Source organism: Cyrtonyx montezumae, unplaced genomic scaffold (assembly GCF_038088225.1).
Source record: "Cyrtonyx montezumae isolate F1298 unplaced genomic scaffold, pur_monq_1.0 scaffold_3, whole genome shotgun sequence".
NCBI lineage: Eukaryota > Metazoa > Chordata > Aves > Galliformes > Odontophoridae > Cyrtonyx > Cyrtonyx montezumae.
This window is the reverse complement of record NW_027072034.1, coordinates 131,109,729-131,137,639: the sequence shown is the minus strand read 5'-3', so window position 1 is coordinate 131,137,639 and position 27,911 is coordinate 131,109,729. Positions and strand designations below refer to the sequence as shown.

At 42.2% G+C, this 27,911-nt stretch overlaps 1 protein-coding gene and 1 long non-coding RNA gene across 3 annotated transcripts in view; one reads left to right on the top strand and one right to left on the bottom strand.

Annotated features, from left to right (window-relative positions):
* LOC136051833 (uncharacterized) overlaps window positions 1-18,560 on the bottom strand; it is a 39,935-nt gene extending 21,375 nt beyond the window's left edge. Inside the window, exons 1-3 of the long non-coding RNA XR_010622501.1 lie at window positions 17,844-18,560; window positions 16,982-17,110; window positions 7,200-7,324 (exon numbers count right to left, since the gene is read on the bottom strand). This is a non-coding gene — a long non-coding RNA (uncharacterized LOC136051833). The remainder of the gene's footprint in view (window positions 1-7,199; window positions 7,325-16,981; window positions 17,111-17,843) is intronic.
* Window positions 18,561-20,679: 2,119 nt separating this feature from the next.
* The window catches only part of ARID2 (AT-rich interaction domain 2), a 103,638-nt gene continuing 96,406 nt past the window's right edge, over window positions 20,680-27,911 (top strand). For both annotated transcript variants that reach the window (XM_065743415.1, XM_065743414.1), the window contains exons 1-3: window positions 20,680-20,771; window positions 20,931-21,024; window positions 22,099-22,196. In XM_065743415.1, the coding sequence (XP_065599487.1) occupies window positions 20,680-20,771; window positions 20,931-21,024; window positions 22,099-22,196 (284 nt within the window). The remainder of the gene's footprint in view (window positions 20,772-20,930; window positions 21,025-22,098; window positions 22,197-27,911) is intronic.

The following is a 27,911-nucleotide window of genomic DNA, read 5'->3' as shown; positions in this document are numbered from 1 at the left end:
TCACATAAACAGAGTCTATTTTAAATCAAACTAATGATGCAATGCTAGATTTAAGACAAAATCCAACTAATGCTTTCTAGATATCAAAGGTTAAAAATATGCTGGACATCACTCTTTATGATAAGGATTGTAATTCTTCACTCCCTTATATTTTCCCTGTTACCTATATCTGTGAAAACTGTTGCCATATAAGAGATTTGTATTTTTTTGCTAAACTGCCCATGATTACACTAGGACAAAAAAAAAAAAAGCCATATAGTCCATTCAAATGTGTATCATGAACATTAAATTTTTAGTGGGAAATGAAATAGTTTTTATACCGTTTCTTATAAAATACATTTTATCACAATCATAAGGAGATTAAGAAAGATAGAAAGTTAACAATAAGCTGACTACTACGTCAGCTTTCATTTCATACAATTTTTTTTTGTAATGTACAGCTCCATATACCCTGGCAGAACATATTCTGCACAGCAATATCAGATCCTTATAGAGTTCTGCTAATGCTGAGCGTTTGGAACACAGGAATTAACACCAGTTAGAAGACAACTATCATCTAACTCTAAATAGGTGTCACCATAAGTCATGGGCACTAGCTATCAGCAGACAATCGTGTGCTAACTATTACATAGATAAGAAATCCACAAAGGAAATCAACAATTTGCAGACCCAAAAACAAGGCTACTCCAAACCATCTGCCACTTTCTACTATCTGCAATCTCATTTGGAGACAATAGGAAGCAGAACTTTCCTCAATTAATCCCAATTAACCATCCTCTCAGGTCGTTTGGTCTTCAGTTGAGAAACATGAACTCTTTGAATGCAGAGCCATGTTTTTCAAAGTCCATTACGAAGAGCCCCATTCAAAATGAGATTCAGACTGGTTTCACATTGAATTGTGTAGTCTTCAAAATCGAATTTCAGCTTTCATCTTTTGGGATTGAAATGTGGAGGTGCCTTACCTTTGCCATTCAATCTCTCTGATGGGGCAGCAATTCTAGCAGATCTGCTGCAGCAAACTGTTGCCATCTGCTGCTCTCTGACTTGTCCTTCTGATGAACAGGTTGGAATTGATCTTGAGAGGTCATGCGGTCCAACTTCTCATTCAAAGCACCTCCAACTAAAGCAAGTTGCTCAGCTAGATTTTGTAGAGCTCCAAGGATGTAGGCTCTGCATCTACTGAAAACCTGTACCACGTCACTGTCTTCATGGTGAAAATATTTTTCCTGCAGAATTTCTGTTGTTGCAGCTTGTCTCCTTTTCCTAATATCATACACTTCCTAGAGAAGTCTGGGTCTCCTCTATATCCCCTCTAACACCTCTCCTTGTGCTCCAGCCTTCATGATCTTGGTGACTCTGTGCAGTGCTCACACCAGCATGTCAATGTCTTCCCTGTACTAGGTAGCCAAAACCATTTATCCTGAAGTTGTTCATTTATCCTGAAGTATCAAATAGAAGGGAACCATTATTTCTGTGGACCTGTTGTTATATACTGTGCTAACATTGCGCAGGGTATGCTTCGCCTTGTTTACTCCAACTGCTGACTTGTGTTCACCGTGTCCACAGGGACCCCAGGCCCCTTTCTGCTCTTCACTCAGTTAACCTCCAGCTTGTGCAGCTGCAAGGGGTTATTCCATGCCCAACACAAGACTCTTGTCTTTGCTGAGCTTGGTGAGGCTCCTGGCAACCCTTTCCTCTAGCTCATCTTCATCCCTAAGAGCAACAGTCATACCCTCCAGTGCATTAACTGCTCCCCCACAAGTGGTATCATCCAGATGTTTGCTGACAGTGTACTCTCCTCCATAATCCAGGTCATTAACAGTGGAGGCATCAAACAGTATTAGCCCAGAATCGGTTCCATGAGGGGGATTGACACTAGCAACCAGCTGTCAGCTGGACTTTGTACTGCTGATCACAACCATTTAGCCTGCCAGTTCAGCCAGTTTTCCATCCACCTTATCATTCCCTCATCCTGCCCATATTTCATCATTTTGGCTGTTAGAATATTATCAAAGTCCATGGGAAAAGCTTTGCTACAGTCAAGATAAACAATATTCATATTCTTCACTTGTCCACCTCAACTTGGAAGTGAATCAGGTCGATCAGTGACAGTCTGCCTTTTTGTAAACCCATGCTGCCTGTATCTAAACATGTTCTTGCTCTTCAAGAGCTCAGAAATTGTTTTCATGAGGAAAACTCCCAGGAGATTGAGATTAAACTGCTTAGACTACAGTTTCTTGGATCCTCTCTCTCAACTATCTTGAAGACGAATATGACAATGGCCTTTTTTCTTCCATCTGTCAGGGACCACCTCAGTCACTGTAACTGCCAAAGTCGACAGTCAGCAGACTCACAGCAGCAAGGATGCTTCCTCACCACCTTTGGATGCAACCCATTTGTTCATGTGACATGTTTATGTCCAGTTGGCTTAATTGCTCACCCCTTCTCTGCTGTGGTTAAGGCTTCAATCCCACAGATTCTACTATTAGCCTCAGGATTATGGTTAATTCTTACTGGTGAAACAAAATGAAACCATATGCAGAAAAGGCATTGAACATCTTATCCATCCCAATACCTTTTGATTCTAGGTCCCCTGACAGAGTATTTAATCCACATTTTCCTTAGGCTTAATTTTTGCTGCCGTTGCAGTTACTTAAGCCCTTTCTGTTGCCCTTCACGTCCCTTGCTATTGCAACACCAGCTGAGTTTTGGCCTTCCTAATTATCACCCTGAAGACTTGGGCAATATCTGTATATACTATCCAGGTAGTCTTCATTCTACTCCCTCCTTCTGTATAGTTCTCCTTTATGTTTGAAGTCATTCAGCTGCCGTGTTTGTTCATATCAGCCTTGTATCACATTTCTTAAACTTCCAATGATTTGAAATGGATCACTTCTGTGTTCTGAGGAGACTGCTGTTAAAGATCAATTAGTTGTCCCAAGAATCCTTGATTCCAGGGCAGTCTCTCTGCCAAGCAGATCTCTAAACAAGCTGAAATTTGCTCATGATAATTCCAGGCTTCCAATTATACTGTGTGTTTTGCTCATTTCTCTGAGAAATTTTAACTATACAATCTCGTATCCATCACAGTCAAAGCTTCCCTCCATCTTCACATCCCCAGTCAGTTTGCACACAACTAAAAGGTCCATCAGAGCACTTCCCCTAACTGGCTCACCAATCATTTCTGTCAATAAAATGTCATTACATTTTTTGCACTTAATCCATGCTTCAAGTACTGAGAAGTATCTGGAACTCAGTGTTCTCTAGAATGAAGAGTTACACTTCTATTGCCTTACACCAGAAACCTCATTTGACCTTCAAGATTTCAATATCCTTATCATCTGCCACAGAAAATCTCAGGGAGAATCCTCTCCTCTAACACAGTTGCAGCACTAAGAAATACTGTGACTTTCAAGCCTTTATGCCAAGGGCTTGTAACACATCCTGAGGAGAAACATGATACAAAATCATAAAGGTTGGAAAAGTCCTGTAACATCATCAGGTGCAACAGCCAACCCATCACCATTGCGCTCACTAAACTATATCTCTCCATGCCACATAAGTGTCTTTGGTTGTCCTCCATTTGCAACAAGATTCTGGGTGAGACAGATCTTATGTCCAAGTTCAAAATTCCCGAGAAAAGCAAAAAACTTGTCGTACTTGTCATAATAGGCCTTGGTACTATCTTATTCACCTTTGTAAAAGTTAGGAGCAGAAAGAGAGACTAAGGAAACCTCAGGTGCTAGCTATGGAGATGAGCTGATTAGTCCTATCTTGAATACTATCCACTCGTGTCCAGGCAACATCAAGTACTCCAAGGCTGATTGGTACCAGATGAGAAAGGTAGCATGTTTGAAATCTCTCTATGTAGAAAATTACCAGGTGAAACAGTGCTGGAGATGACAACCTGCTGCCCTATTTCACTTGCCAATGAGCTTCCTTGGTAATCTCATGTGCTCAAGAAGTCTTGATATGGTGAGGGTAAAAGGAACTTCTTCACAGCATGAGTTCTTCAAAGATACCAGTTGTGAATCCTGTAGTTCAGTGACTAAGGCTTTTGCTAATGCACAGCTTCTGCCTATTCACTGTGGCCACAGACTTCTGATTTTAACGACGTCTTCATAAACTTCTGACAAGCTTCTGATCTCTTTATGTTCTAAAATAATGATGGATTGAGTATTTATCAGAAATACATTACTTTCTAAGGCAGTTAAGGCTCTGCATTTGCACAGGAGAGGATAGAAGCCGGTCTTTCTAAGTCACGCTGAGTGAAAAGTAGTCTTTGGAGAAGACTTGTAGAGGCACACACACATCTTATGTCTAATAAAAAGAAAGCAACTTACTACATGTCTGAAATTCTCTGCAGCAAGCCTCTCCATCTCATCAGTGCCATTGAGAGTAACCAGTCTGGGGCACTGCCAGCATCACAGCCTATATCGATGGGGAAAAAATATCTGACCTTGAGAACCGGGACATGCGTATTTCCTAAAAGGTGAATACAGATGTGTCTTAAAATAGAACCTGGCTTTTCTCTGGTGAAGGCTGTAACTTCCCAACTGATCGATTAGAAGCAGGAAAACAACTCTTCCTCCTGAGGAAGATTCCTTGTCATATTTTAAATGAAAGAACATAAACACCAGTCAGGATAGCACTCTAGGTTATAAATCCCAAGTAAAATAGTTACCTACTGATAGCAGTACCAAGTGTTCTAGCTTTAAAAAGCTCCAAGATTCTCTTTTGTGCAAGATGCTTTCACTAGGTTAAGCTGCCCCTCTCACTCAAGTCCTGCAGTTTCTATTCCAGGGCAATTATCTTGTCCCTCTAACAAAGGTAGCTTTGACTTTTAACTTGAAACTGCAGATTCTCCTGCTGGCTGACTGACTACTAGAAAGCTTCTTCATGTATTACAGTCAAGCTCCAGGAATATTTGGGGCAGGATACTATGTTTAAAGTTCTTCACCTACACGTTGGATACTATTAGTCCTGATGCTCATTTTTTCATCAAGGGCTCAGATTCTCCTTTTCCTTCAGCCTTGAAATCCCATTCCTTTGGAAGCAGGCTTGCTTTTCAAGTGCAGAAGAGAACAAATGTCTTTGTTCTCCTCATTGACAAATATTATACCATGAATGTTAAAGGATACCAAATTTGAACTCTGTAAAAGTGGGAATATAGCCTGCATGCCTCATTCACACTGCAAAACAACCAGGTTGATAAGAAGGGCCATATGATATAAAAGTTCTGATTTTTCTCTTAAAATTTGTTATCCACTTTAAGTCCAGTTGCAATAACTTACTTAGAACTTCATTTTATGGCTAACCTTGACTATAAATTAAAACAATCAAATAAATAGAATCTTACTATGGTAGCACTCACATTTCCCCACTAATATGTCGTATTTTAATCAGAATTCTATGTCCAGCAGGTAACAAATAGTCTCCAAGATAATCTGTATTTTTAAGGCAATTTTCTTTATCTGCATGCAGAAATTTATACACGAATAATCCCATAATATTAGTAGAGGTTCCATAGCTACTAAGTTAATACACATTTTTAGATCCTAAATAGGTTCACTAAGGTGGGAAAACATGCATGAGAACAGTCTGGCATTGGTTGAAGAATCATGTTTAATATAGCAGTATCTCCACATTTAATAATTATCTGTTTCTTTTTTTTTTTTTTCTAGCACACAGGGACTAAGTTTCAAGAACATATTTGAAAAAAGCTAAGTAAACTAAAGTAATTTACAGCATTTTAATGAAAAACAAACAAACAAAAAAAACCATGAGAAAAAACATGATGCTGCCCTCCCACATCAGCCACAACAATTCTGAAGCACCTGGTACCTTTGATTTTACATTGTTGAACTGGGAGCTGTTTCAGAAGAAAATCGAAGTTATGTGAAAGAGAAATCCTATTATAACACTAAGTTATTTATACAATCTTTCTCCGGTGTCTGAAAAGTACAACAGCTGTGCTGGAAGAGTATGGACCTTGTAGCTAAAATCTGAATTAATTGTTTTTAAAAATGGAGACAAGGTAATTTAGTCTGTCTCTTTAATTAACAACTTTCCATATCCTCTGCTCTACTCATATACATAATTGTATTTCTTATTGTCATAAGAAGACTCTAGAAGAAGAACGTGAATTTAGGTAACTTTGAGATCTCTGAACCTGTCCCACAGCCTAATTTGTATGACATCTCTTCTTACTACATGTGCTGAGGCATTTGACTCATCAGTTTGGAGCTTCCCAAGGCTTCCGAGCAATTCCGAGGGATTTGATTTAGTAGTTGGGTAGGGATAGTGATAGGAGAATGGTTGGATTAGATGATCTTGTAGGTCCTTTCCAACCTTACGAACCTATGAATTCAAGGCTATACATGATCTGGAACTGTAACACATGATGAGCAGTTGGGCTGTTCTGCTGAAACCAAGGCCCCTACTGCTGAAGTAAAAGAATGGAGGTGGTAAGGTTGGTGTTGCTGCATCATCCTAGGCTCCAGCCCAAGCCTCTATCAGTGAGACTTGTACTGTTAAAGGAGCTGCCTTGCCCCTTGCTTTTCTAAAACACAGCCCAGGTTTGGTATGATTGATAGGGGAAGGGGAATTTCTCTAACTGAAAACAAATAGTTAAAGTCAGTACTTTATTTTCATTAACTAAACTGTACTCTATATAGCATAAAATTCTAATTTGAGAATCATTTAATTCCTGCTTCTGTATTTTTGGAGAGTTTATGACTCTTCAGACTGATGCACTCTAGCTCCAGTGCCAAAGTTTTGCAGAAAGGAGGAATAGGAAGCAGAAACTGGAAAGAAGGATAAAACAGTCGAGACTTGATAGAAATTAAAACCAGTGAGGCTACAGAAGGGCAGCAGTTTAGACATAAAGGGAGACGACACAGCATTTCAGCACTAAATTTTAATGTTGACCTAAAACATTAATCCTAACAAACTCCTGCCTATGGCATGTGCTGTCTCACATCTATATGAAGATGTGTGGGAGGCACAGCCATTCCAGCAATACCCCATACTTGCAATGCCTTAGGCACGGAACTTATTTCATGTATGTATATATCCTAATAATTATGCAAAGCAAAATACAGAAAACATATAAACATATAGGAAACTTAAATACAGATGTGTTACATTCCAAAAGGTTTCATCTTAGAATTCTTCATGAATGAAGGACAGATACTTACTTCCAATGCCTGGTCCTTAAAATAAGCAGCAAACACAGCTCTTCATGGATATACAGGCTCCACTTCCTGCCAGTGTCAAGGACAACAGACACTAAATTTTAGGTCTTTGGATGCAGTACGGTGCTCTGCAGCATAAAGGCCCAAAAGCAGGCAACATAAAGAAAATAGAAGATGTTGATCAGCAAAAATGCTTTCTTTTCCTAATTAATTTCTGTATTGTCTGTTTCCATTCTATCAAGGACAGTTACTCCTCTATTACTGCTTCCTTCTGAATACCACAATATGACAGTTGCACCCCACCTGCTCTGAAAAAAGAAATAGAAGCATGGTTGAGTATTCAGCCAGGTGCACTCCCTTCAAAATGTTTGTGGCAACTCAGTTACAAACTAGAAGAAATATTAATCAGAAGACCCACCAACTCCTTTCATGGTTCTTTTAAACAGCTATAGGGATGTAATATCAGCACCTAACTACCTCGTTTTCAGGCTCCTTGCACTTTTTAATTGGTGTGAACATGAGGAACAATGCTTTGTCCTGATACTCCTACCTGAATGACACAGATAATGCAGCCTCAGAAGATGCAACAGGGGAAGAAAGAGTCTTACCTTCCCCAAGCTGATTATTTCCACCTCAGAATCTTCTTAGGTACACCTTTAAAAGGTAACTTTTATGCCCTGAGGATTTTCGGCTGAATTAATCTTTACCTAGGTTACAGTATGGCTGCACAAATGCTAATACCAGGAAGAAGGAAGTGGACAAGGATGAATTATATACTCCTTTTCAGATGCAGCACCAATTTAAGCTGTAATTCAACAAATTGTTGAATAATTCACTATTACCTAACATCTAGCAGTGATGCCACAACTTCATGTATGAAGCAATGAGTTTGAGTATTCAGCATGTAACTATAAAAAGCTATTACTGCCATTCAAAAATCATGTTGTCAGACTGCTACCAATCCAGAGCAGCTAACCTGGCAAGTCATCTACTGTTTTATATTAGTGATGCCATTAAGCAAATTATTTATCCTCATCACAGATTTGCCTAAAATTGCGGTTGCTCCTAAAACTAGAGCGCACCACAAGAACCACGTTGGTTAAGAAGGGATATGGACGCTGCATTCATACACATTAATGAGTAAGAAGTGAGCCTATTAAAACTGACACCTAAGTTACGCTATATTTCAGATTTTGAGGAAATTTGAGAAGCTTTTACCTCAAAACTTGTCCAATAAAACAGCCCATAGTTGTCTACTAGCATTTTTCTTCCCCAGCCCAAAGGTTTACTGGACTCTGAGCTGCATGGAATATTTTGCTCCCAATTTGTTTTATGGATTGGGGTATGAATAGTCTTAATACATAATTTGGCACGCAGTTCAACAGCAACTTCCTGTAGTAGCTAGTCTGTGGTAATGACATGTCATTTCTGTACATAGTGTAAATTGCTGGCTCTGTCTTTATACTTCAATAAAATCTGTTTACATAGCTTGTACTTCTCCTTTCGTTGCTATTAAGCAGGAAGAAATTCAAACAACAAAACTTTATTGTTTGGGTCTGTAAGTTAAATAACCAATGCAAAGGATATTTTCAAAATCCATACAAGAATGCACAAACCACTGTTAAATTATACAGAAATGGCAGCATAAGAAGTGACTGATATGCAAAGGAAGAACACAAGTATCAGATGCTTGAAATTCTCCCATCTCCTCTCCACATCCTCTTATTTCTTGTGTAAGTGATGCATCACTGAACAGGAGGAAAGTGCTCTGGATGGCTGAATTCTGGGATAAGAGACTATAAAAGTATATACAACTGAACTATGTGTAACATGTTCAGAGAAAAGACTGCATTTTTTGTAATAACAATCTACTCATTTTTTCCATTTCCATACACACAAAAATAAAAAACAACCCTGATAAGTCCTTTTTTAGAGCTCAGAATACACGCGAAGTATTTTGAGATTGCAAACTCTTAGCAAAAAGTGACAACAACACTGCAAGAATGTGATCTCAACTGGTGAGTTTCTTTGCAAGTTTTATCACTATCTTTGAGAACTGGATTGGCAGCAGCTTTGTCCAATTAACTTTTACACAAACAGAGTGTGATAAAGAGAACTATTTATCAGTACTTAAGCCCTGATACTTTTATCATCCGTATGACATCACACACAATACCAAGTCTCCAACTCTGAGAGATGATCCAACACTTTCTAAGCAGCACCACTCCAGTTCCAACAGACATATTCATAGACACAAATCCCTTTAAGAAATTTGAGTTCAGGTTCCAGAGAAAGCTACAGGAGCTGCAACTTACAGAAGCTCCTGTTCTCTTACTGATAGGTGGAGGGCAGCAGCAGAAAGAACAGCACGATCCACGAGGCTGGCACAGAGCTGCATTCGATAGTTTACACTGTAAATGTGCCACCCCAGATAGCTGGCGTGCAGTACTCTTCTGCTACCACACCCAGGCACGTGCACCTGCCTACTTAATACTTCCAACTTCTCAACTTCTGATAGCTTCATTTGCATTAATAAAGCAATACGGTTTTAGCTTATGACATTTATTACTATCTCACATTTAAGATGAGCACACTTTACTAACAAATCAACCCCAAATTAGTTTTGCAGTTGGCAGCTTTGCTTTTCTTCATTTTAAAGTGGTCCTAACGACAACCAGAGGGCAGTACTCTGCTGACAAAGGGGCAGCTTTCATTAGCCAGGACAACCCTTTTTCGAAACAGAAATGGAGCCATTCTAACCAGGAGAGCTTTGGTCTTTAAGGCAACTGTTTGGAAGGAGTGATGGCACAGCATATAATTTGTCACAGAGTTTTGTCATGTACCAAGGCAAGGAGAGATCTATTGGACTACCTAAAGGGCCGTTTAAAATCCTGTCCACTTGTCCTTCAGAGTTTGCAAATATCACACCTTCTCACTTTCCATGGAAACAACATTGGAGAATACAGAAGCTGATCCATAGATCTGTTCAAAACCTGCCATTTTCCTCCCAGCCGGCAATGAGCAACTTGCAAGGATGCAGAGGTCAGCTTTTACACCCAGAAACCGCAACTTGCCCCTGAAATGAGTAAAAACAAACTGAATTCAAATAAAAATCAAGTCTTCCTTTCTTCATCTTCCCTGGGACTACAACAGCAGCACAAAGCAGAATTTTGGTGACCCTTCACTATAACAAGCATTCAGGAATTATATATTAATACCTTGGGGAATATTAATGAAGACTGTTTTAATAGAATATGTTACTACTTTAAGCCACAAAAATCTCTAGTGACTGTGCTTATGAAGAATATAAAAAATAAACCAGAAATCCTTCTTTCTCCTTCAACCATTTTCTCAAGTGAGAGGCACATGGCCATAGTATACCTTTCTGTGTTGCAATTATGTTGCTATAAGACATGTCCTAGGCATTTCATTATGATGAGGCGGAGACAGGATAAGGACCACTTATAATACAGCAAACTGCTCTATATTAGTCTTCTATCACTGTCACAATGAACTGGAATCAGCAGTATCACAATGAGGACAAAATGCTGTTATCATTATAGTCTGCAGCCATTTGCCAGGCAATATTTGGTTGGCTTTTTTTTTTTTCTTCCCTAAATAAAATTAAGCAATTAATTAATAACAAACAAAGATAAAGAGAGATATCAGACAACACTTGCTTACTTGCTAGGCTAAGCTTTTATTAGTAATGAAACCACCAGAGCCCCTTGGACAGAGAATTGCACACCAGGATAGTCCTTAGAGAATCTTCCCAAGACATCCAGTTGGGTGATCAAACTGTTCCACACAGCCTGGACAGAGGCACTGTAGCCACAGTTAGAGGTAGCACAGGATGGCGAGCACAGCTCTGCCAAACAAAGAGATACAGCTCAGATACTACTGAAGGGCCAGTTAATATGCCCAACACTACAAAACTACTTCAGAGCCATAAGGCCATCTGATGAAGTCACCACCAAAACTCCCATTGTGTTTGGGAGTACAGGACTGGCCACCTTCCTTTCATACACTGACTCTGTACTTGGCAGTGTTATTCTGAGTAATTAGCAGTATCCTGGAATGACCTGAGGATATTACAGGATAGCTAACTTCCTGTATTCAAGCCCAGTGGAGTCACAGGTTGCAATCATACCGTATATTGTATACAAAGTCTATTAATGCAAACAGTGCCAAATGGCTACTAATATACATTTGCAGGATTCCACTTCAAGAAGACATCAGGTTCCAAGACATCTTTTAAGAACAGCCGAAGATACACTGTTTTTTCAAAGATACACTGACTGAATCAGGGAAAATTCTTTTGGGAAATTTTCCCACTCGTTACAACGATAAAGCAATAAGCTTTTGAATCTCAAGCTGCATGTGCACAGCAAATAAAAAAGGGAAAAAAAATAAAGCCAGAAGCTAGCAGAAGCAAGGTTTTCTGACAATTGAGTGGCATCAGCAGCGCTGCAGATTGGTTACTCCCACGTGAGGCAGCAGCAGGGACTGCAATTAGGGCCGGGGCTGCACTGTACTCGGTGCTCCCTCTTCTGGCACCCAGGCCAGGATGGCCGTGACACATGGCACACAGTGAAGGAAGCAACCCTGCGGGGGGAGGGGAGACAGAGGCAATGTGGGGAAGCCAAAGCAAATCACTCCCAATGGGCATACCCAAATTCTATTTCTTTATGGGGGATTTACACAGAGCCGTGAGTTTCTTACACCGAACAGGTGGCCTCTCATTAAATGCTTCTTATTTTCTGAGTTCCAGGTGTAAGTCCCTGTAAAACACTGAAGTAGCAGTACTTAGTAGGTACCAGACAGCATCTACAATAGTTAAGTGGCTTCCTTTACTGTGGTTTCTAAGCACCACAATAATCCCCCCTTAGAAAAGTCTTAATAACACAGAGAGGACCACAGATCTTGTGGACAACCTGACAACAGCCTCCAGCACAGTTAAACACTGCTCTGAAGCCACAGTGAGCTCTTCTACTGCTGAGCCGTCTTCACTCTTAGATAACCTGTAACTTATAACCATTAAAACCGTGCCTTGATTAAGCGAAGGACACCCCAGATCAGCAGCCATCCTCGCAGTGAATCCCCCTGCACCTTAACTTTATCAACACTGGTGATACTGTTACAAACTCTCAATTTTGTTAACTCATTAGCATACATGAAGCACTCAAATATTTTTCTAATAATTATGCTAAAAGAAACCTATAAGGAAAAGCAAAAATCCTCTATTTAGATACAGGTTTAAATATAATGTAGATGCATTGCCCCCCCCTCCCCAATTTTTTATCTTGATTTTTTTTAAATGCAGTGAGCAGTATGCATCTCAAACTGCAGGATCCTGCATAACAAAAAGGTGTGATCATATAATACGTACTATGTCACACACGGAAAACTCCTACATAACAAGCACTGGATTTTTCACCCTTTATTTTTATGTTTACATGCTAATTTTTGTGTGCAATTACACATTGTCTTGATGTTCAGTTGCAGATAGAAACCATCAGACTTTTATTTATAGTCAAGAACTCTCCGGCATGTGAGAAATAAGAGAGTAAATCAAGTGTCTCTATATTGCCTTCTAGAAATAAAGAAATGGATCCTGAAATGAACTTGCCTCCAGACAGTTACCCAAAATTATAAAATTTATCATAAAAGACATCTTTGAAGGCTTAGTTAGCACATATTGGCAAAAGGATAGAGACAATATTTAAAGTGAGGAAACTTACACTATCAAATATCTGCTATCATTTTTGTATAGTACTGCAAACATGACACAAACACCTGGATTAAGGACACGGCTCTATTTTCTTAAGTGATAAGCAGAACTAATTCCAAGGGAATGCAATGGGCATTCTGTAACAGCTTGGAAACCTCTGAAGGAAAAACTACGACCCACATAATTTAATTTCCCTAGCACACAGTGAAGAATAAGCCCAGACTTATTAAAATGTAGGTAGATCAAACACAATTCTGAAGGTTCACTTACAGTCAGACTTAGTTCACTTTCATTGTTTTATAAATCTATCTGGGCTTGTAGCACTAAAATATAAATCTATCTTCACCTTGTAAACTTACAGCAACCTGATGATGGATGAAATGACAAAGGAATAAGTTTCATTCTGAGAAACTAAGCCATACCAAAACCTTACCCAACACTGCTGTTTACACTGCAGAACACAACAAAAGCAGTCCCTGGTGCAGCACATGACTTATGACACTTGTTCGCATTCCAGAAACTGAAATAAAATACTTAAAACTATAAAGCCTTAAGATTACCAATGGTATGAACACGTGCAGAACTATTTATTGCTAAATCAGCCAAAGATGACAGCAAGGTCTGCATTAACTGGATCTGAGGAGATGTGCCTGAAGCAGATGCCACTGAGAGTCACTTCTCACTGCTGAGAGGCTGCCCAAGTGGGGTTTACCCTAAAACCATCAGTTTTTCCTCACTCTCTTGCTTGCACACACATTTTCTTTCATCTCCTTCTTTCCTTCTTCTGCAGGACTGAAAAAATTCTTCGAGCTTCTGTACTGTTCTCTGACATGGGCAAGGGAGTCTCAAGAGAAGTGTGAGACTTCTCCCCAGAGCAAAGTTCCCCAACATAGCACGCAATCTAGATAAGGACAAGATAATGTAACACATTTTAACACTGCTACTTCACCATATATCCAGAAAATAAATTTTTGCCTCTTGTTAAGGGGCTATAAAATTTAGAAGACTGCATTCACTCTTCTCTCAAGAATATAACAAGTATTTCTCAGCTCAGATACAGACTCTCCCAGCTCTGCACATTAGTCACTCTCGAACACAGTGATCCTGGTACCTTTGGAAACCACTAAAATCAGGAATTGGTGGTACAGAATCATATAATCACTTTATTATTTAGAATTATAGAATAATTAAAGTTGGAAAAGACCTCTAAAATCACCTAGTCCAACCATCAACCCATCACTACTACCACGCCTGCTAAGCCAAGTCCATGAATGCCATGCTTGCATCTTTGGTTATCCTTCGTTTGCCACAAGATTCTGGGTGAGGCAGATCTTATGCTCAGGTTTGAAACTCAGAAGAATAGCAGCCCAGCTTCATAAACACTGTAACATCTAAAGAAGATGAGCATCCTAGACTCCCCTAAGAGCTCTGAATGCTATCATGTTACTGCAAGCAACAGGAAATGACACTTGACTACATCTGACAGGCCTTCGTATGAAAATATCGTCAAAAACAGTTTCTCACTTGCTTTTTTTTCCCCCAGTTTTGTTAGACATTACTGTAGTTAAACAGTTTAAAATCAATGTTTTAAACGCAATTTTCAAGCTGTGTGTCCCATAAGCATTTGACCAATGCAGTAAGTTGAGATATTTTATCCTTCAGTTAAGCTGAACAGAGGGATATTTCTTTTCATCTGGGCAACTCAGCAGCACTCCATGCAATGCTGCTCATCTACCTGTAGTCTGTAAGGACAAACTCCTAGTAGTAATGCACCAAGACACAGACTGAGAATTAGGGTTAAACAACATGTTTTCTCCTTCAAAAGTGCATCTGTGGTTATTCATGTTTTTCCTCTGCTGTTAAATATTTGATTGGTGTGGGCAATTTCAAAAGCGTTCTTTAACTGGTCTTTCTTTTTCTTCCTACCTAAGTTTCCAGGTTTGCAGCATGCATTATAACGAAATGCATAAAGTGTCACACAATGTCTGTCCACACACTTATACTACTTCCCTTTTCATTTATGTCTATATAAAAGTTAACTAAAACACCTGCTTACTCAGAGAAATTTCTATGTATTTTTAGCTACTGTTGACTCCCAATTGAATTGGAAAAAATACAATGATGAGGGACTACTGCTGGCAGATCTGTAATACTGAGAACTCTCACATGAGTAGCATCTTATCGCATGAACCTCTTAAAAACATCATCAAGTTATTAGGTTTGGTTTTACCCTACATTAATGAGACTTCCCACACCACTGCTGCACTATCATCATTCTTGCTCCACAAAAACGTTTAAAGCTTGAGCCAAATATAATGATGATTTCTGCATTTCTGAGCACAGCTCCTTTTGAACATCCAGAACAACTCTTTCAGTTTTGCATCTCAATCAAACTTTCACACATGCAACCAGAAACATGAATCACATTAGCGCTATTTCAGGGAACAAGTACAGCTAGTGGCAGGGTAAGCACGCCATCCACTAGATCATGCAATCACACAGGTAATCACAAGGTAATGCTGCAAGCAGGTCATTTACTAAGTGCAAATCCATTCTTTTTCTTTTTAAAAAACATGAATGCCCTCATGGCAAAGTGGTGTGTGACTTCTGCGCTTATAAGAACCTCCAAAAATGTTCCACTACTCGGGCCCTGGTTTGTATTTCAGATTAAGAAACACAGCACATAATTTGGCCTGATAAATGTAAGAAAAGTCTATGAATTCTTTAATCTAATCTTACTGTTGAAGTATGGCCAATCCCAAGCGTTCAGAACACAAAAGTCAGGACCTACAAAAGAATTACGATTTCAAAAGCACTGCAATTTTGAAATCAAGTGGGAGCATGTTCATGTATTTATTTTTACTTCTCCTTCAGTTGCTTTCAGGGTTTTCCTGCTTCATGTCTCTTACTACATTGCTCAACTCAAAACCTTCAACTATGAAGTGTTTTTAATTTGGGGCCCAGGTGATCCTAAAATGAATTGATTCCAACAGTTGGACCTCTGCAAAGAACACTGAAAAACTACAATAGTTATAGATAACATTCAAGAAAGCAATTAAGTGATCTACTTGATTATTTAACACTGTGTTTATGGAGCCCATTTTTTCAACTGTTCTACTTCCTTAAAAGTAATAACTGAAAAATAAGATTAGGAAGGCATATAACACAGTCAGGAGAGAAGTATCAAATAAACAACTTAAGAAGTTGATTCTTTTCAGTGCAAAAGCATCTTGAAATTTTTATTTATTTAGTTAAGATTATCCAAAACAAGCCTGCAAGAAAGAGTGATTAACCCCCTCAAAGTGGAAATTTCATACAAGGGTGCAGAAGTAGACCATAATAATGCACACTTGCTTTCCTCTTTGCTCTACTGCTTAGCATTTAATTTCAAATATTAAATTCCTTAATTTATGATTTAATAAACTACCACTGATGACTGGCCACTTACTACAAAGCAGCAGCATTTTTAAGAACAGCCAGCACAGCCATATGAAATAAAGAGTTTTAAAATATTACTTGGTAAGGAGTAGGACTAATCCCTTGCTGAGTAAACACCTCTTTTTAAAAGGTGCATTTGTTGCAGCAAGCTGCACAAACACTGAAGCCTTCTGCCCAACGTACAGTTAACTTAAACACTTTCATCTCAATCGTTTTTAATAAGATGTGTTAATGTCCCTGAAATGTACCACAGGATTTCTAACCCCTCCTCCTTTATCATATATGTTCATTCTGCAATGCTCATGTTTATTTCCAGACTACACCTACATTATGCACCACTGCTGTCTGCAGCTTCCACAGTGACTTTAGTCTCTCCTCTAGCCCACTTAATAGGCCACATTTTCTAAAAACACACATATAAACACGCACTGGCACGTACACACAAATTAATTACGCTAACTTCAGTTTCTGAAGATCCACTTTTTTGTTTACCATTTAACATAAATAGCGCTCAGCTAGTGATACTAGTTACTCCAATCAAATCATAACGTTGCCACAGTTCATAAGCAGCACAAGCAAAAATGAAAATGGAAACGAGCAAGAGTAATTCACCCACCAGAAAGCCAATGCAGTCAGTGGCACGCTGACAAGAGCAATTGTGGCCTGGGCTCTAGATAGGAACAGCTGGTCAGACAGGTGATAAGCACAGAATTTAGTATTAAAGATTCAGGGGAAAGGCTTGAAACTGCAACACAGGATACAGCTATTAGGGTAGAAAATTTGTTTAACACACTTATACTTAAAAAAGAAAATAACAACAAACCCCAAAAAAGAACCAACAACAACAAACCCAACCACCACTACTGAAACAAGTGCCAGTTCAATCACTGGACCTGCACTGTCTGCAAGAACGCTGCTTCCATGCACACCACTTACACACCAGAATTCTGAGTATATATTGACTTCTATAAACAGTTTATAACAGTACAGATTTTATTTTACAATTTAAATTCATTCAAATTGTGTTGACAGCTACTATACAGATAAACAAAAGAACATAAAAAAACCCCCACAAACTCTGATGCTTTTTCCCTTTTATCTATCTGATCTTTAATACACAACAAGCTATATTTCCTAATTCTTAACTAGAAATGTATGTTGATACATTAATAATTATCACATTAACAATGAAACCCGATAGCTGCTTTATTTAGGTATCATTAAACGCATGCATATTAAGGCACGTAAATCGGGAAAAGACTCTAAATTCATAAGCCCTTCCTCTACCGCCAAAGAGGGGAGCTCCTGACAGCACAAAAATAGCGAGACAGGAGATGCAAGGCAGCCCCATCACATGGATCTCCGTCCATTTCAGCGACGCGCTGAAGAACCGAGCCACAGAAACGCAGACACGTTAATGTAAAACAGCAATTACCACCGAGCCGGCATCGCAAGAGCCCCATACAGACATTCTGTACCTGGCTGCTGGATAGTGTTACTTGAAGCATCAGCCTAATAGCCGGTTTATTCATAAGGCACGCACTAAAATGAAACAAACAGTAATTAAGTGCTGGCAGTGACCTAGTTAGCTCGGCGCGGCGCTGGATCGCCCTGTCACTCATCGCAGGCTCGCCACGATCCGACAGCAGCGCTCTGTCCGCCCGGGCAGCAGCGCCTCACGCCCCGGAGCCCCGCGCTGCCGCTGCCCGCAGCCCTCGGTGGCGGAGCCACGGCCGCCCGGCCTCGCCACCCCTCCCCCGCGCCGCCGCTCCGCGCTGGGCCGAGGCCGCCTCTGACGCGCTCGCTGCTCGCGTCGCCCTTCACCTCCCTCTCCTCCCTCCCCCAACGCGCGCGCTGTATAGAAAATCTCCTCTCGGCGGCGAGAGGGCGGTGAAATCCTTCGCTCCCCTCCCTCCGCTCTTCGTAACGCGAGCGAGCCGCCGCCTCCTGTTCCTCAGCCTCGGCCAAGTCGGCGTTTTGTTGACAGGCTCTGCCGGGCACAAAATGGGGCTGCCGCTTCCATGGGCGCCGCCATTTTGTGAGGAGCCGCCGCAAGCTCAGTCCCGGCGGCAGCGGCGATCGGGCGGGGCGGTGGGGGTCCGCTTAATGGTTGAACAGAGTGACCCCTCCGGGGAATCCCCAGCTGACGGTTACGTAAGGGACCGTGCCGCGCTCCGCATGGCGGCACGGCTCGCCCTGCTACGCAACGCGCCCATCCGCCCGCAGCCACCCAGCGCCCGCTCTGCTCTGCCCTGCCGTCGCCCTTCGCCCAGCGGGACCCCGCGCCCCGAGGGCGATGCGGAGCCTCGGTCGCTTGTTAGGTTTAAATCTGTCCCCCGTGCTAGCCCGGCCTCGGGACTCAGTGCTGAAACAGCGAGACCCGCAAGGCGGGGGTGCAGAGTGGGAGCTGCTGCGGGTCCGATCTGGGGGTGCCTCCTAAGGCTGCAGCGAACAGACACCGCGCTTCTTGCACTGAAACTCGCGCTCCATCCACACAGAGAGGCCCGTTTTCGATATTTATTCATCCTTAAAGCAAATGTTTCCTTCCTAGCCCCCACCCCCAACCCAACCAGAACCCCCAACAAGTGCGACCCAAGGGCTGCGCGCCTCCGTGTTTGTGCTGAAGCTGGAACAGCGCTCGAGAGGGGAAAAAAAATAATAAAACAGCATGTAAATGATAAAAATGATAACATCTAAATGATAAAAAATATGCTTTATTTCCTGAAGTAAGTTAGCACACGGAATAGGAGGGAATTAGTTGTGCTGTTAAGCGCTCCCTTGGGACCATGGCGCGGCCGGGCCGAGGAGTGCTGTTCGAGGACGGCTCGAGGCCCCGCCTGGCCCCGGGCTGCGGCTCCTGCCGAGCTCACTGCGGACCGGTGAGCGCTGGGCCCCGCAGCTCCGCCGTTTGCAGGCCGCTGTCGGCCCGGCCTGGCCGCGGGTATCCTGCGGCGCTCCCGAGCGCTGGATGCACGTGATGGGGGAAATATTTACAAATAGCGCAGAGGAAGGTGGGCTGCCGCCTGCCTGGGGCGAAGGCCGCGCGTCCTCTGTTCTTTTTAACAACGTGCAGGCACGCCAGCGTGCCTCGATGGAGCAGAGCGGCCCTACGGCTCTCCCATTTCGGGGCACGGCCGCAGCCCTCGGGGCAGCGCGCCTCCCCCCCCCCCCCCCCCCGTCCTGGAGCGGACCTCCCCACCCCCACGCCATCCGGGGAGATTTCCTGTCCTTGGGAACACCTCGGCCCGGGGGAGCTCCAAACTTTTCCAAAAGTCAAAAGCCGGCGGTGCCCCCTTTCCGCCGCCTCTCCTCTCGAGCTCGGCCGCGTTACCCGGCGCGTCGCTCCGAGCCCACCTCTCCCGCCTTCCCCCCCCCCCCCTCCCTTGGAGCGGGGAGCGGCCGCTCGAGCGAGCCCGGCGCGGCGGGCGCGTTTCCCGGCCCTCGCCCTGGAACAACCGGTAGTAGCCGTCTCTTTTTTTTTTTTTTCCTCCCCTCTCGTCCCTCTCCCTGTTCTCCTTTCCGCCCGGCTTTGTGTGAAGTTTGCGGCACATTGCAGATGAGCCCTTAGCGGCGAGAGGAGCCTATTGTTCCCCGCCAGGAACTGCTCGCTGGGGCTGCGCTGGCTTTTGCCTTCGGAGCTGCCTCGTGCAGTACCGGCAGCGGCCTCCGGGCTCCGCTGTGTTGCGCTCTCGTCCAGGCAGAAGCACGGCGGCCTCAGATCTTTTTGTCTGAGAGAGAAGAGAAGTGAATCCCGTTGCCGCCGCCACCGCCGCCGCCGCCGCCGTAGCCGCGCAGTGTGTGTGTGTGCGAGAGGAGGGAGCGAGCGAGGGAGAGAGGGCGACCGCGCGGAGCCGCGTCTGTAACACACACACACTGTCAGTACCTCACTCCGGCTCCCCCCACCCCGCCACAACAGTAACCCAATTCATTGTGTGATCCAGCAGCACCATGTTGAGTCTCATGTGCGGGCTGGATCGGTTGGGTTCGCGGTGCTGAGAGCGGCGGCGGGAGGAGGAATCGCGGAGCGTGCCCCTCTCGCTCCCGTGGCTGTGCCCGCGCGCGGGGTGGGGGCAGGACTCGCGGGTACCGCACTCGCGGGGCTCCCTTATTCCTTTTAAACTTTTTTTCAAGCAAGCCCCTCTCCATGGCCGATCCCCGGCCGAGCACGGGCACCTGGGTCTCTTAAAGGCGAGGAGGAGCCGGGGATTGTTGTTGTTGTCGTCGTCGGCCGTTTTTTTTTTTTTTAAATTGGATTTTTTTTTTTTTTACGAGGACCTTTTTTTTTTTTTTTTTTTTTTTTTTTTTAATACAAAAATGGCAAATTCGACGGGTAAAAACCACGCAGACCAGCGGAGAAAGGGACTCGCTTTCCTGGACGAGCTGCGGCAGTTTCACCACAGCAGAGGGTGAGGAAAATGGGGAGATGGCACGGGAGGGGGGGGAGGCTTTCACCGAGCACATCCAACTTCCAGCCCCTTCCCTGAAGGACACGGCGGCCCCGGCCAGGGGAGAAGAGGGGGCAGAGCTGACAAGTGGCGGTGTTTTGTGTGGATCTCCTTTGGCAGGTCTCCTTTTAAGAAGATCCCCGTGGTGGGTGGGAAGGAGCTGGATCTTCACGCTCTCTACACCAGAGTCACCACTTTAGGCGGATTTGGGAAGGTGAGTGGAAGTTTTAATTTGGGTTTCCCTCCCGCTAACCTCTTCCCAAAAGTCTCCTCCGAGCCCCGGGGGCGACGGGGGGAGCCGAGGTGCCGGGAACCGGCCTTATTTCCAACGGCTTAGGGAAGGTGGGGGGTGGAAGGAGGAAGCAGGCAGGCAGGTTGCTGGCTCGGCCTTGTCGGCGGAGCGATGCGGGGGGGATCGGGGTACGGCGCCCCCCGGCCCGGCCTCGCCACGGCCCCGTTCGCTGCCTGCCCCGTCTCCCCCCCCCTCCTGGCCCCGGGGGGAGGCGATGGGGGTGGGGGGAGCGGGGCGTGTGGGGCCGTGAGGGGCAGTTTGTTTCGCTTGCGATTGCGGCTTCTCTGAGGGAGGCAGAGTGTGAGCGCAGTTCTAGTGCAACTCAAAATTAGCGGGCATGTTTAACATCGATAATCGGCACGGAGCGTGGGCTAGGAAGCGAACCTCGCTGCCGGGGGGGGCCGGGCGCTGCCCTCCGAGCCCTTCCCGGGGAAAAATAACAAAAGGGGCACCCGAGACGGTGTGTAATCAAATAGCCATCTTTAGGCTTCGAGGCTGGGGACAGAGATGTAGGCCTCAAAAGAAAGGCCTCTCCGTGGCTGTGGCCCCGGCCCTTGGGGGGGGGGACCCGGCGGCAGGACCCCGCACCGCCCCGCATTGTGGGCAACTCGTGCGGGTTTTAACGGACCGCGGCAGGATTTAAAAGGGGGCGACAGAGGGACTCCCGATTGGTTATTGTCCAGGCAGGAAAAACAAAAACAAACAAACCCCCAAAACGACGCGAAGCCTCCTGCTCGTCCCCGCCAAAGGAAAAATAAAATAAAAATAAAAATCTCGGGGGGGCGTGGGGGGAGAAATAACCGGGGAGAAGCAGGGGTATTCCCGGGGGGAAACGCTGGGCTGTCAGCAGGAAATGCGGCCCCGACCCCACACGCGTTCCTGTTTATTTATTTCAGTATATTTATCCGTTCGCTCCGTGGCAGCCCGTGTTTTCGGTGGGCTGCGTGGAGCGGTGCTGGGGGCACGGTGTGCATCGGGCCTGTGTTGTTCTGGCAGGTCTCCGAGAAGAACCAGTGGGGAGAGATCGTGGAGGAGTTCAACTTTCCCAGAAGTTGTTCTAACGCTGCCTTCGCTTTAAAACAGTATTACTTGCGGTGAGTGCTACCAAGCTGTTGCTGTGGTATTCGTGAGTGTGGGATTGTATTTGGTTTTTGTTGCGTGCAATAACAAAAATACCCCTGCTTTTTAAAAATGCTGTAACGTAGACCTGAAAATGCTTCCAGTTCCTTATTTGTCTGGTGCAGTGGTCAGTCGAAGGTAATTATGTTTGGCAGATATTTTATTTGTATTTTACATCTGCAAGCCTTAAACTTTGAAGGGATCCTCAGAATGTGAATGAGATATGTGGGAGACGTTTCTGTTGATTGTTTCAGAACGGTGGTTCTAAGGGACAGTTGCTGAGGGATCCTGTTATTGTACTTACAGAAACTTAGTTTAATTTTTGAAGTGCTGAAATGTGTTCCTGTATGTAAAGTTGTTTACAGCTCAGTGAGGCCAGGCAGTGAATGAAAATGCATCAGCAGGAAGGCAGACTGCTTGGGACAAATTATATTGTTATCAATTACTAGCAGCGTTCATTGTGTTTTATTTTAGAGAACAAAAGATAAATATTAATTTTTTTTTCCCCCACTTACTGGAAAAATAATAGATTACTGCAGTTTTTAAAAATAAGGTTACCTTCCTTGAAACCATACAGATGATTTTTTATGATGAAGATTATTTTTTAATGTAGCTTGGAGTTCATGTTGAATATTTTAAATTGCTGAGTGTGGTGCTGTTCAGTTACTGGATGATTTTTTAAAAATAATTAATCCTGATTAACTTGCTGTTTATTTTTTTACGTGAAAGATTTTGAGATCATTGCATGTATAGTGTTTCTAGATGCCATGTAGAGAGGATTAGATTTAATTTAGAGTCAAGTTTTATGCACATTGGTTGAGGAATGTAGTTTTACATTTCTGAGCTATATAGATGGTATGTTTAATTGCAGTTAAGGTAGGTGAGCAACACGTATGAAAGATGCATGGGCTTTTAGAGTTCTGTTTTGGTGATCTGAGTACACACAAGCTGTATCTGTCTCCAGTTTGGCCTTCTGAATTAGGAAATGCAGTAATTGTACAGGTGCACTTTCTATTGGTTGTCCTAGATTGACTTCCAGCTTGAAGCTGTAGAGTTCAGAGCACAGTAGAGCAGTTATTGAGTTACAATGATGCCTGGAAAACCTTAGTCACATATCTGTAGTTACTGAATTTTTCTTTTTTTGGTGATGACATATGATTGCTTTAAGATCCAGACTGAGGAAATAAATGGCTATGGTTAATAGCTTTAGCAAAGTTTAGGATTGCTGCTAGGCCTAGGAATGAAGTGGGAAGCTCGCTTTAGGATGTCCTGTTTATTTTCTTTCTCTGATACATAATATTATGGTACTGTTGCTAAAGAGTTGTTGAATCATTGAAAATAGTTACTGCTTTTTGAGTTCTTCTGTTGGACCCTGTGGTAATCTATTACCTGACAGTATTTTGCATATAATTTGCAAAATGATAGGGTTTTTAAAATTATTATTATTATTTATCTTTTATTTTCATTTTTTATATATTGTTTTTGATTTCATATTGCAGAAGCTTGCAAAGCCTAACTTTTTGCACTGAAATGTCAGGTTGTATGCCATTTGTGTTTTCATATGTATTTTGGTAGCATTTGTATGCTGTGACACTTAACATAACTAATGTTAATATAACATTCTTATGAACATTAATTTTTAATGAGGTGCTACTTTGTAATTTGGAATCCGTCACCCCAAAATATTATTTTTATTGTTAACATTCTGTTATTGGCATTATTTTATACACAGTTGCTGAAAATGCTTGCAGTTGATTATATACTGATAATATAAATTGTTGTGGTGTTTTTTGTTTGTTTGTTTACTTGGGATTTTGAATAAGTTGATAAGAAGAGTCTTTAAAAGGTCTGGTTCATCATAATCCCTGTCATTTACATAGGCCATTCTGAAATAAGTTGTCAAGGTGGTTGTTTTGGGGATGGTTTGTTTTTGTTTTGCTTTTTCAATTACTGCTTTACTCACTGTTGCTCTCGCATAATCTAAGTTTGATGTGTTTTCCAGCTGAGTTCACCACCCTATATGTGCAGTGTACATGCTGCATATGCACATATGTTTCTGCTAGGTTAACGTTTGTTTAGCTTTAACACTGAACATTTTGGGGGGAATTTGGTCATAGGGAAATAAAAGTGCTCTACTGCTAAATTAGCAGAAAGAGTTTTGTGTGTCTGTGTCAAAGACCATAATGTATGGTTTCTCATAGGGCTGTGTTTTTATGAACTGCTGAGAAATTACCCTTGGGTAAATAAAATAAAATAATAATAATAATAATAAAATGCTCCTCTTGAGTCTCAAATATGATTGCAGTCTTGATCTCACTGTTGTAATGACTTTGCAAACAAATTCAAACAAATTGAGGCCTGTTCAGTACAGATTTTTATCCAGTTGTATGTTGTGTCCTACAAAGTGGTGCAGTGACCTGCATGGCAGGTGGGATCCTGTTGGATTCAGAGGGATTTGGTGGTGTGCACCTACATGAATACAGCTGCAGATTTTGGCTCTGTGATGGTTTGTGATGAAAGTGGCTTCTTTTTATCAAACATCTGGCATACCACGTTGACTGAGATAAGATCTCAAGCTGCATGGACCCCTTGCTCAGTTTACTGTTATCTCTAATAATGCAGTCATTTTGTCTCTAAATTGCTGTGTGAATAATTTAGAAAGTTGAATTTGTGTGGCATCAGTAGTCCTGTTGGCTTCACCGTACTGAGCGTTCTGCACAAGGATCGTCAGGTAACCTTTTGATAAGGTGTTGTGAGGAGTGTCTTTTTTCTTAAAACAACTTTTTCTTTTTGGCTCTTGTGGGATTTTGATGGATGTGTTAGGGAATGTATGGTAGACTTCACGATGTGAACTGTTTAAACTTCTGATATAGTTCTGGTAGAGAGTAATTGAAAATATGATAGACCATCCCATCAACCCTTTTCCCTTGCACTGCCCTCTCTTTTCTCTCACTGGAAGTTAGTTGTAACATAGAAAGTCTGAACCATTCAGACTTTGTGCCTGCGTTGCTTTGAGCTGTCTGACAGGTGAAATAATTAATGTGCTGTGGTTCTTAGTGACCAGTCAAAAGCCACACTACAATAACCATTGATAGACTGTACTTGTTAATGTAGTTCTGTGAGTCTCTGTAAGCGTCGCAGAGCGTGATACCCTTGGATATCGTGCAAATTAGATGTTGCATCTCAATTGAGGTGAATTAGGATAGCATTTTCTAAATGCATCTCTGAAGATTATTTTATAATGTAAATGAAAATATTTTAACATGGAGTAATGAATGTAAATATTGGTACTGTGGGCATGCTTTTACATTTTGTTAGTTGGTAAACACGCGCTAGGTGAAGAAGTTAACATGTAATATAGGCTGTTTTTTATGTTAATAGTTGATTAGATTACAGTCCTACAAAGAATTGGACCGACGTGACCTTGTATGTTACTATAAGATTCTGCTGGTTTTCATGTGAGAGTAAGCGATACATTTATTTCTCTTGTGGGTCTACATAAGGTCTTTGAGAGTGAGAGGCCTTGTGCAATTGAAGTATGCAATTCAAAATGAGTTTGCTTTTAAAAAGTGTTTGTCTGCATTAAGAGATATTATGTGAAAGGACAAAGTGTCAGGTAAGATAAGTTTGAGTCTCAATTCTGCACAGCTTATGGTGAAGGCAGCAGGAATTAGCTAATACCGGTTAAAAAGTGAATAAGAGTTAACTGTTGTAAATATTGGGAAGGTAAGGGGTAATTGGGTAGAGAGAAAATAGGTCAATATTTTTAAACAGAAAGGGGCATAAAGTTATTATAAAGACAAGCCATTGTGATGAACTTCCTGAAACTGCATGTATGGTAGGATGAAAAAGTGTGAGCAGTTAAAAACCGGGACCGTATGAAATAGTTATTGACAACAGGGGGGCACTTGGAGGTTAGGAAGATATTTAATGATAGTACCGATTTCTTTCTTAAAGTAGAGAGGATAGCGGGGGAAAGCAAGCATGAGCAGAAGAACTGGATAAACTTATGTGATTCTAATTCCTGATTCTAATAAAATAATGGCAGAAATATTAGGAAAACAACAATAAAAGCCTGGAATTTTCCAAGCAAAATTACTTTAAAAAAGTGTTTTTTGTTTTTATTGCTCTGATACTGCAGCAGCATATGCACATAGATCAGTGAGGATGGTAAGTAGAGGACTGGCTTGCTTGCCAGATCTGATTGCAGGTTGAAGACCTCAGAGGTGTAGCTTTTTTTTTTAACATATTTAACTGAAATATAAATACGTCTCTGAATCACTCATTAACAAATTATTTAACTGTATGTATAGACATCTGAGTGAAAAATTGGTTGAAGGACCATAAAGAAAAGTCAAACAGTGTATGAAGAATATAGTCATTGAGTCACAGCAGTTTTAAGTGGTAAAAGAGAGCTTCCATATGCATGTAGTAATACAAGATTGGCCGTTTTAGGGTCATTTAGTGTTTGTGTTGATGAACTTAATGAGAAAGTGACTAGTACACTAGTGACATTAGCAGATGTTGAAGTGGGAAGAGTTAAACACAAGTCAGAGCAGGGGAAAAAAAAAGTTATCTAAAGAACTTAGACGTGTTGTTGGAAAATATAAATGAGATTATTTTGGAAAATGCATGCTAAAACATCTGAGGGACAGTAATCCAAAACAGGTATTCGGTGTGAGGGAATAACCTGGAAGGCAGCGTTGCTGGAAAAGGGATGGGAGTGATACCACAGGCCTGATAATCCTATCAGCTGTGTGCACCCAACTCCCTTTCATATGAAAAGGATTTGTGCAAGCTTTTGACAGGGAGAACAGGCCTCTGTTTACAGTATGGTATATAGACTTTGTAGAACAGAATGGAATGAGTTTAGGCTGCATCCACAGAAGCGCTGGAAAAGTGGGAGATTGATTTTTCTATGAGATTGCACAACTGTATTTTAAGTACTGTTTTACATCCAAGCACCTTTGCAACAGGTGTGTCAACCTGACAGAAACTTAGGGAAGAACATGAAACTATGTAGAAGGCAGAAAGGACTAACTGATTTTAAAATGATTGAGAAATAAATATGTCTTATGTATCTAAATGAACATTTTGGTTGAAATGGGGATGTGGTAACTTATAAACATTTTGAGGGGCCTGCATGCTTAAAAGGGAGGTAATTTTAAATAAGGTAAGGAGCTGTGTTAGTGTGTAAACTGAGCTGAAATTGAGGGAGAAAATTGAGAGCAGATAGCAGCACAAAAACCCTAAACATGCTGTTGAAAAGTTGAATGAGTATGACAGGCTTAGCTGGGGCCTAAACCCACGCCATGGGCTGTCCAAACCTCGGCTGGTCAGGATGATAAGCACTGTGTGACAGGGGGCGAGCCTGGACTGGCAGAAAAAAATGGACCAGGTAACCTTGCAGGTTCTGTCCATTCTTGAACAGCATCATAATGAAGGCTTTCATCTTACAAAGCTACAAACATTTACTGTAACACTGTATACAGACTTCACCTGAAAAATCTGGTGGGTGCGCTTAGTTTTGTCACAAATGCTGCAGTCATTGGCAGGACAGAAAACAAATACACGGATGACATTTCTGTGATTTCTGTCTGAAATTATTTTTCCCTCTCAAGGTGAGAGTTACAAAGCATGTTTCAGTCAGATATCCCAGGCCTCGCTTTTTGGTCTTAAGAGAGTGTTTT